Source organism: Gymnoscopelus microlampas (assembly GCF_963454915.1).
Source record: "Gymnoscopelus microlampas genome assembly, chromosome: 20".
Classification (NCBI taxonomy): Eukaryota; Metazoa; Chordata; class Actinopteri; order Myctophiformes; family Myctophidae; genus Gymnoscopelus; species Gymnoscopelus microlampas.
In genome coordinates this window covers 15,219,916-15,231,151 of record NC_139957.1, presented here as the reverse complement: position 1 = coordinate 15,231,151, position 11,236 = coordinate 15,219,916, and the positions used below count along the sequence as shown (strand labels likewise).

At 39.1% G+C, this 11,236-nt stretch overlaps 1 protein-coding gene across 1 annotated transcript; it reads right to left on the bottom strand.

The window, feature by feature from the left end:
- Nucleotides 1-3,309: 3,309 nt before the first annotated feature.
- foxi2 (forkhead box I2) lies at nt 3,310-6,618 on the bottom strand. Its single transcript, XM_084044765.1, has 2 exons — nt 5,897-6,618; nt 3,310-5,125 (listed from the first exon to the last, which is right to left on the bottom strand). Exons 1-2 carry the CDS (start codon nt 6,480-6,482, stop codon nt 4,497-4,499), a joined length of 1,215 nt encoding a protein of 404 aa, XP_083900891.1. The 5' UTR covers nt 6,483-6,618; the 3' UTR covers nt 3,310-4,496.
- Nucleotides 6,619-11,236: the final 4,618 nt, after the last annotated feature.

Here is an 11,236-nt window from a genome sequence, read left to right as displayed (position 1 = left end):
ACTACAGATGGTGCCAGTGATGATTGTGCCATCAAATTGTGCCCAAATGAACTGGGTCATTTGGGCTGCGTTTGTACATAGTGTCTTTCTCTTTCAAGAGCCAGTGCAGCTCAAGAAGTGTACCCAAAATCACTGTATTGAAATACAAGTAAAATTTTAAAGGAATATAATAAATATGCAACTTATTTATTACCATAACATATGATACCATATTGTTTTCCACAATATAGCATTAAAATAAAACAATTCAAAGATTCTCATAATAATTATATGTATTTACTCTTCAGTTCAGGGGGACAAACATAACCACTTGATGGAAGATCAGTTTTATGGTATGAGGATAAGTGCCTCAGACACATGAATGGTGTGAATTATAAACAGTATAAACAAAACAAATTGTTGCTGCTAATCTGCACCATGGGTGGCAAATATTTACTGAGGGAGTTTCTCGACTCATCGTGTCTTAGGAGGAACAATGCAATAATGGCCTCCTCTGAAAGCAGAGATATGACGAGGAGTAGACAAAGGAGGTGCTTAAACCTTGTGAGGGTATCTCTTTACCCCTCTTCAGATAGTCCCTAATTGATACATATGGGATTGGCTCGAAAGGCCGAAAACAACAGCCCTATTGTTTGGTGTGTTCTGAAACAAGACATCCATCAACCACAGAATCTCTGCAAAGTGAACTTGGCCTTTCTCCAAAACTTTCATATCTCATTTTAGCTGTTGCCCAGGATCTACCAGTGTGTCTAAACACTGAATCCATTTCCATCCATTTTTGCAAAAGTGTTTCTGAATGCAGACGATGCAACTTGTATAAATGTTGAAGAGGCAATGAAGAGGATCCTCTTGACGAGGAGGAGGATTGTGGCACTGGCACATACAATAGATCTTGTTAAGGGTATTCCAAACAGAGACACTGGTTAAGAATGATATCCACCATTTCACAATTGTATATATATCTACTAAAGAGCTAGAGACATCCCTGATGTTCTATGGAAATAATTACAATCAGACTAGAGCTTTATAACAAAACCCTTTATTGCATGTTTTTGCCAACAGGTGCTGTGTCATCTGAAGTTGATGTTGTTATTTAATTACTTAATATTAGAATATTAGCATTAGACTATGGCAGTTTTATTAGCACTTTGATGGTCTTATGATGCATGAGCATTCCAACTGTAAAACGTCTAAGCTTATCACTAGAAATGACCCCCTCCCCAACTTTTTACTGTACATATATTTCTTTCTTATTACTACTTGTATATATGATGTTTTTGATTTATTTATTTAGTCTTATTAATGTTGTTTGTCTTTAAATGTTTAATCTTTAAACAATGAATTGTATACACAGGACTTTAATGGAAACAAGAACTGAGAGCTTATCTGGGTTATCCTTTTTAGAATTCTTTTGTATAAATCTGTGCCATCGTGCAATTGTTTTTGCAAACTGTTAATAAAGTGTATGCTGTGGAGTAATATTATGGCATGACTAAGCACAACAAACAGTATTCAGCAAATATACATCACCATAATAGATTCATTTTGAACACACGCAGGCCTACCATAGATGCATGTCTACAGACGTTTTATTAACAAATATCACCATAGGTCATAAAACCGGATAATGGCATACAGTATGACTGTCTGCCTGTCTAATTTTACAAACTTGCCAATAACAGAAAAGACAAATCACGTCAGTACAATGAAGTATGCATATATTAGTTAGTTCAGCTGGTGACACTTTCATTGTCATTTTCTAAAAGAAAATAAAAAAATACAATTTTAAGCTACATTCATGTTGCTCTTGTCCAAAGGCAATTTACAGATGGATACAATAGACTACTTTTTATTATTGTGTCCTGCATCACAAAGATGCCCAGCCAACATGGACTAATATGACCCCAATATTTTGCATATTAAGTCCAGTGTGAAATACATGAATGATTCTCTCTCTCTCTGTCTCTCTCGCACACACGCACGCACGCACGCACGCACGCACGCACGCACGCACGCACGCACGCACGCACGCACGCACGCACGCACACACACACACACACACACACACACACACACACACACACACACACACACACACACACACACACACACACACACACCCACACACACACTGATAGAAAAAGGATAGTTTTCTTGGCGACAGCTACAGTAGGGCCACAATGAGTTGTGTTCAGTGTTATGATCCATGTTTGATATATCACTTAGTAAGCATATTGACGGAGTTAACGGGATGTGGCAGCCCAGGAAATGTGATCGAAATTGAATGAGTTCTTTCCAAAACTGTGCTACTGGTGTGCAGTCCCAAGTGGCTGAATGTAATTATCAGGTTTATTTTGTGTGCACTGTGAACAGAATGGGGATGATGTGAATCCCATGGTGAAAATATTTTGGCCGGTGTAGTGAAATCTGTGGATTACTTTACTCTAAATGAGTTGTATATTTGCATTGTTAGTCATAGAATAGCATTTTTTGCATATTTCGGTCCAGAAGTTGGCATCAGTGGTGATAATTTGGTCTTCTTGCCATTTTGTTGATGATATGGATAAGGATGTGTTTAGTGTTATATTATTTTATACATATTGGATAGACATTTTACTGGAAAGATGCTGATTAATTGTGCGGCTGGAGAAGGAAGTTCTAGGTTGAGCGTTGTTTAGTATTTTCTTAAAGATAGCTTTAAGGTTGGATATATTAAAAAAGTCTGCATCCCTGAATATACAGGGAAACTTCAGATGAGTGACAGTTTTAAAAAGATGTAGGCTCTTGAAGCTCCCAAGTGAAGTAAATACAGACAGATACATAGATAGATAGATAATTAGATAGATAGATAGACAGACAGACAGACAGACAGACAGACAGACAGACAGACAGACAGACAGACAGACAGACAGACAGTTAGATAGACAGATAGACAGATACATGGTAGATTCATAAAGCAATAAATCAACCACTAAATAACACATTTGTGTGAATTATAAAAATCGTCTGCAAAGTACTCCAATTTAAAAGAAATCTTAAAGATCGATTCAAATAAATATCAATTAAATGCTATACTATATAAAAGTAAAATATTTGAGCATCTGTCTCTGGTTATGACAGTTGTTCAATAAAATATACAAATATTTACTTTTTATTATTGAATTCATATATATCTAAAATAATTATTTTCAGTGTTGTTAAGCACTGTTAATTTTTAAATGGGCCAGTTGAGATCGGAAAAGCAAAACCAAGCAAATAACATATTATTCAAATAAAACGTTACTCTTTACTCTTGTGTTTATTGAAAGACTGTTGAAACAAACTGCATCCTGAATGTAGAATGATAAACAATACAATAATAGATACAAAAGCCATTCAATGGTTGTCACATTGAATCCTGAGAGAGTCCATGATAATACATTTTTTAATATATTTATGACATCAGATTTCATACTGTTTTCGGCACATTTTAACATCTAATATCATTCATGTTTGCTTTTGTCACACTATGTTCAGAAACACCGTAGAAAAAAATGCCTGTTTGCATAAATATCATAAATAGTTACAAACTATCTTTACAATTTACAAAAATATACATTTTTGAAGCTCAAATTATGTACAAGCACATGACCCTTGACGTTGTGGTTTCAGTCAAATTATGTATATAAAAATAAGTCAAGCCCTTAATGATTGTATATGATTTTACTAATTGAACATATTAACTGCATTTGTAGTTTATTTGAACATATTAACAATAGGGCACTTTCATCTTATGATTGTCATTTGAGGTAATGTTGGCATTACAAAGGCAACCGTGGCAGATTTGGGCTGTGGGTGATTAATGAATTTCACCTAAGTTGACTGGTAAACAACTGTAATAAAAATGCCAGGAGAAAATACTTCTTGGGCTTGATCTTGTAAAAAACAAAATTGTAAACTAACAACCTTACAATAACATCCCAAATTGGATACATTTGTTTTAATTAAGTACAAACAATGGAAAGGTTTGTGCCACTTTACATTCTATCTACAGTAGTAAAAGACAAGATTGTTATACAATAAAAATAAGTGCTCAATGTTTGCTTTGTTTTACTTTGTCTTATCCTGTAAGCAAAATAGGATCTATCTCTCTATTATTATGTCACTTTTTTGATACAAGCTACTTGCATAAGATCATTTCCCCTACTGAGGATGCTTGTGTGTGTGTGTGTGTGTGTGTGGCAAGTTGAATCAAGCAGACCGCACATAGTTTCAAAAATCATTTTCAAATAAGTCAGATCCAAGAGCTTAGTTTAGTAGTCAGTGATGGTTATTTTGTATTTATGATGCATAGTACCAATAAAGAACGTTTTGTCTGTGACCACCAGAACCTTCCTATTTATACTTACATAGTTGACCCCTTTGGGGAATGCATAATATAAATGTTCCTCAGAGAGCAACATATTCCTAAATACCCTGTATGTAAACCAGCCAGTGATTACTCTAATCACCAAGTCTTATACATCGGTCCCTTCTCTCGGGTATATCAAACTGTTGACGCTAAAACTGTTGTAAAAATGGCTGTTGAACTGTCCGCTCTGTCCCCCTCCAAATGTGTTGTAATAGACTCCACGGTTGAAATGCAGACCCCCGTCTCCCCCATGGTCCACAACCCCGGCTACTCCTGGCTCCTGACCTCCGGGACTCGGGTGGTGGTGGTAGGGACTGAGTGCCGTAATGTTCCTGTTTGAGAGCTCGTTCACCAGTCCCAGGGAGCCTGACTGCCTGGCCGAAGGAGGCCCCCCGGAGCTGAGGCCCGACATGCTGCTGAAAAAGTTGTTGAAACAAGGTGCGGCAGAGGCCAGTCCGGGAGGTGAAGAAGACGAGGAAGAGGAGTTCTTGAGTCCCTCGTGCATCGCCTCCATCTCCTCAGGAGAGGAGGGCCCCAGGACGTGCGGGCTGTCTGACGACTTGAGGGAAGCCAGGGAGGCTGCTGGTCTGCCGTCCTCCACTTTCGTGGTGCCTGTAGTTGCCGCTGCTGCTCCAGTGTTGCTGGGGTCAGAGCGTCGTTTCCTTTTCCTCCGGAAGTTTCCGTTGTCGAACATCTTTTCACAGTTGGGATCCAACGTCCAGTAGTTTCCTTTCCCTGTGGTTAGATGGTAAATATGTAGATGAATAAAAAGGTATACACTTTTTAGAATGTCATTTGAAATGTTCTGTTCTGTAATTTGGGTGAATATTCCTGAAGTGGTGTGTAAATAACCAGCGCTACACTGTGCCATAGTGCTGGTTGTACAGGCCTACTACATTTTTGTAGCAGGCCTAATATTTTTATGTAGTTGTAATTTAATGTCTTAGCAGCTATTGAATGTAAACTTACACATCAAAGTCTTAATAACATTGAATCTAAATTGCATGTTTTCCATAATATTTCTGCAACAAACTTTGACCAACTTTCTAGCCCCAAAAGTAGGCTAGTTTGTGTCAATCCAAACCTGGTATAATAATATAATATAATATAATATAATATAATATAATATAATATAATATAATATAATATAATATAATATAATATAATATAATATAACATAACATAACATAACATAACATAACATAACATAACATAACATAACATAACATAACATAATATAAATATAGTATAATGGCAAAATATAATATCATATAATAGTAGCATATAATATAATATAATAAAACACCTGTTACCTGTTGCAGGCATAGTGATTTTTGGATTGCAAAGAACACACATAAACACTATTTTACACTTTGTACTCTTTGTTTATGCTACTATTTTTTTGCACGTAAATAAGTCTCAGTCTATTGCTCAGTGGATATTGATCAAATCTGATTAATGTTGACATCCAGGTTAACGAAACCGTCCGTGATGAACATAGTTTACCTGGATCATCCTCGTCCCTCGGTACCTTCTTGAAGCAGTCGTTCAGTGACAGGTTGTGCCGGATGGAGTTCTGCCAGCCGGCTTTGCTCTTCTTGTAAAACGGGAAATTCTCAGCGACGTACTGGTATATTTGGCTCAGAGTCAGCTTCTTCTCGTGGGCATTCTGGATGGCCATGGCGATGAGCGCGGAGTACGAGTAGGGAGGACGCACCAGCTTCAACAACTCCTCTTGGCTGGCGATCGACAGCCAGCCCAGATCCGGACCGGCAAATCCGGGTGAATTGGCCAGGAACTGCCGCTGCGATCCGTACGAAGGAGGGATGAAAGACGCGGTGTTGTAAGACGCGGTGGAGTTGACTCCGCCGGGGCCGTTGAGCCACAGGTAAGGGTTCGGAGAGGATGCGTAATGATCGCCGAGGCCGTATGATCCTGCAGGTCTCTGGTGGGAGCTCTGCTGGTGGTGGTACATGCTGAAGTTGTCGCAGTACACGGCCATCTCGGGTGGCTCCTGTGCGCTCTTGGGCTGGAGAGATGAACCGACGGTTGGGGAGGTATGGTGGTGGGACTGAGGATCAATGGAGTTCATACTAACTCCCCACGGGGGGAAACAAATCCCAAAGGAACTCTAAACGCTCTTCAGGTTCGCCCCCTCTCTCTCTGTCTCACTCTGTCTTTCTGTCTCTCTATCTCTCTCTCCAGGTTTTACGTTGTGGAGAAGAGGCAGCAATAAGCAACAAGTGTCAGGGAAGGTAAGTTGTAGGACTTTTATTTTTATCAGACCTTGACAGCAGCCGCATCCACAGGCACGAGATATGTTACAACAGCCAATAGACACACACGGTGTAACAGGGGGTGTGGTCGTGGGATACTTCATTCACCACCACCACCAGTATGGTGGAGGAAAAAGATCCACTATTTGAAGGGTTGTAGCCTATACTACGCCCAGGTTTAGGCTACAAAAGTAAATATGTAAAAAAAAAAAAAGAAAAAGAAAAAAAGGACAGTTAAAGTTAATACATTTTCTATTAAGGGCAATTAGATAGAATAGAATAGAATATATAGATAGATAGATAGATAGATAGATAGATAGATAGATAGATAGATAGATATAGCTACACACACATCAGTAAAAACAGGTCATCAATGCAATAGGCTGACCTGTCCTGACCCGTGGTAATGGATTACCATAAGGTTCAAGACAAATGTGTGTTTACCAAAAGCACTGGGCTTGAGAGCACTGGGTTAGTATAACAAACAAGCTGTTGTTTCATTTCTAATTCCAACTGAGAGCAGCCTTCATCTTGTCTTTCAGTGTCTTAGCAATGTACATTAGCTGGTTGTTTTTGGTGATACAGAGGCTAAATCCATATGACGTCCAAGTTCATCTGTTCAAATGCTGAATGGTTGACAGAAACACACACACCTACAACTTAATGTGTTGTTGGTACTTTGTGTAATAATGAGATTCTTATTTAGTGAGACTTTGCTGTGGGTTTTGATTGTTTTGTATTGTGTTGTGTCGCTGCCTTGTTCTTGTAAACTGACAGACTTTCACTTTTGTTGCCTAGCTGGTTTAGCCTACAGTATATAGTACTGTACTGCACTACAAAGCCAAAAAGCAGTCAGTACGAGGCAGGCAAAATTATATTCAAGTTCATCTTCAGTCCTGTCAAATATTTTGTTTGCACAGAAGCAGATAGGATATTGTACCGTTGCATAATGGTAACGTATTTGATGTTATGAAACTAAATCCATTTTATGACCTGTGCTTTTTACAGATGTAGTAGCTGTACAGATGTAGTAGCTGTAGGGGAGGGTAGTGCAGTGTCTATTTGCATGAATGAACTATCTTCACATGTAACCAAGCAAGTTAGTCTGCAGGTCAGAAATTAATTACACAAATTAAATTCCCAAGCATTCTATTCATTCCTGTGAGACATATGTCAGCTTTTACATGTACGGTTGTCTCTGGAATACAACAGCTATTAAGAGTAATAACTTAAGAGCACTAACATGATGAATTGAATACATAGGACCACAATGGAAACCCCAGGACTTTTTTGTGTTATCCTTTTAGCCTTAATGTCTGACTGTACCACGTGCTCTTTACATTTCTGACCAATTAAGTATTCAATCAATCAATCAATCAATCAATCAATCAATCAATCAATCAATCAATCAACAATCAATCAATCAATCAATCAATCAATCAATCAATCAATCAATCAAAGAACATAGCTTCTTGCAACTAATGGAACAGTTCTCTGCAAGTGTCTGAAACTTCAGCATGGGTCCATAGCAGGGGTCTTCAACAAGGGGTCCGGGACCTCTAGGGCAGTGGTTTTTCATGTCAAGGACCCCCAAATTGACACTTATTAGCCCGCGGACCCCCATTTCAAAAGATATGCCAGGGACCCCCATAAGAGAAGATCTTTTACGGCTCTAGCAGTGATTCTCAACCATTTTAATTTCAAGGACCCCCAGTTTGACATGCATTAGGCTACAGACCCCCATTTAATGGCATTTCTATCACTTGGACCGCAATTTATGTTGTAAAATCTATGTCAATTTAACTCTGAGAGTGTACAAATGGAATCAAATGGACCCGTGTTAGGGTCCATTTGGTTCCATTTGTACACTCTCAGAGTTCCAGACCCATAAGGGTCCATTTGGTGCCTAATATATCATTTAGCTGGGGGACCCCTGGAACTCCCTCAAGGACCCCTGGGGGTCCCCGGACCCCACTTTGAGAACCAATGCTCTAGGGGGTCCTCAGAGATACTGCAAGGGGGCCGCCAAATCTTGTGTGTCATAGGGACTTTAGAAAAAAAAAAAAGTATTACATTAACCACTTGAACCCTCGCATCCATATTCTTGGGGGAGTATTCGCCAAAAACATTTTTTTGGCAAAGAGGTTTGGTGTACAGGGAAAAAAGAGCAGACCAAGTACAGAGCCAAAGGTCAAGTTTACAAAGTATTGAGTGTTTAGTGGTTAAATGAATGAAAACACACATTTTCACACACAATCCAATATGTAGTGGGGGGTCCCTGCTTCATCTCTCTCTCAGCTAAGGGGTCCTTGGCCTGAAAAACGTTGAAGACCCCTGGTCTATAGGGAATATAAAGATACATGTAAAATTTCTTGTTGTCTTTTTTCTTTATTGATATAGTGAGCTGTCTTGATTGAGAAAGGCTCCATCTCTAACTCGGCACTGCTGTTAATGTTTCTGGTGGATCCACAGTCTAGTGACTGGCTGATGATTGGGATGGATGGGAAATGCAATATGGCAGTGTGCTTCTCAACTCTTCCAACTGTAGGCCTACAGGCAGTCGCATGGCGCCCCCTGTTGAATTCTTTCGATTTTGTGATTTTGTGTGCCTATGAATGTTTTGCCTATAGTTCTCAATTGTAATTATTTATAACAATGTAGAAGGACAGTATCTTAAAGAGATAATGTACATGGCAAATGAATTCCACATTACATCAAGACAATCATGCAATAATGATAAACATCAATGGACATTATTATTACCATCGGAAATGTGGATAAGGCTTTGTGACAATAGTTTTCTAGCTGGGTTTAAATCAGAGAGAAGTAATACTGCTGTCTGCAAATTACCTGCATCTACTGTATGCTTCTTTGAATTGTACCCTGTGTATGAAGCCATTTAGCAACACATCTTTCACTGGGTCAGTGTATAAACTGACCGTTGGTGGAGCCACACTGCCCCCTATGCTGCTATCTGGGGAAGAAGACCATTTTAAAGAATGCTCCAAGATCTTGAACACAAGATGTAGTATCCAACTTCTACCTCAAGATGGAAGCATCTCCGCACGCAATGCAAGAGTTCAGCTGTCTCTGTAGTTCCACAAGAGATGGAGACAAACACCAATGTAAAATGCACTACACACAGGTCCAGTTTAGCAGACAGTATCCTTACACTTCTTGAGTTTATGGCCATCACCATGAATGTAATTACAAAACCATCTGTATCTGTGGTAATTTAAAGGGAAATTGTGGTAGAATGACTTATAGAAAAACCTTATGAAATAAAGTTAATAATGACAATGGCTGCATTTCAATTTTCTAAAATGATTTCCCCTAAAACTATCCCACTGTCTCTTATTGTTGTCATAAAGCAAGGAATGCAATTTCGCCAATACAACTCTGGATCACCATTTTCCCCTTTTGGATGAGGTTCTGTCCTGTGTGTATTTGCAACAGTCATCCTATCTCCAACTTCTCCATCAAATCATTCTTCTTGGATAGGAACTTTCTAATAAACCAGACAGAAACTGGGTCCTCTCTGAGATCCACAGTGATTATGTCAGTTGGTATTGACACATTAAGCCTGATTTATACTTCATTGTATGACGGATGATTAAGCATTATCTGCCATCACTTCCCCCCCTTTTTCAGAATCTGATAGACTGAGCTGTTTTTCCCTAATGCAGCTTTTCTGTGGCGATCCAGGCCGCAGGGTAATTGTCCGCGCCGCCCCAGGAGTCGCTCTGTCTGACTATAATTCTATAATATCGGGGTTGGCTATGACAATAATCCTTGGGCCCATCTTGCATCGCCAAAACTGTTTTACAAACTGAAACCGTAACTGTATGGATGTGAAGCCGAGGGTGAGAAATGAGTAAAATGCTTTCAGACTTTGAAGGCTGCATCAGCAATGCCTGTCTGCAATTTGTGAATTTGTTGAGAATGTTTAGAAGGGTTTGATTCCAGTGTTACCCATTTAGAAACAAAACAAATGAATATGATCTTTAAGTGTTTAGATTTTGTAGGAAAGTTGACTTATCACTTCAGTAGCTACTAATTACCTGAGATGTCCTACGTTTAATGACAGCAATCATTTTGTCTCACTTTGTTGACTTTGATTTTGAAGTGAAATGATTTTGGATGCCAATGCAGTGCTATTAATTCATGCCTTACTGTCATATGCATAACAGAATAAGCATCAAATCAAAACAAATTGACAAGGGAACATAAATACCATTGATCTTGGGCGTTGATGGAAACAATAGCATGTCAAGTAGCATACAGCACAGAATGCATAAGAAATGTCTGTGCCCAATGTCACTCACAGCCGGGGGTACTGTGTGTGTGTGTGTGTGTGTGTGTGTGTGTGTGTGTGTGTGTGTGTGTGTGTGTGTGTGTGTGTGTGTGTGTGTGTGTGTGTGTGTGTGTGTGTGTGTGTGTGTGTGTGTGTGTGTGTGTGTGTGTGTCTGTCTGTCTGTGAGAGTGTTAGAATTAGACAGAAAGAGAGAGAGAGATGAGAGTGAGAGAGAAGTAGGGAGACTGAACTCTGATCTCTGTTAAAGAGCCGTCT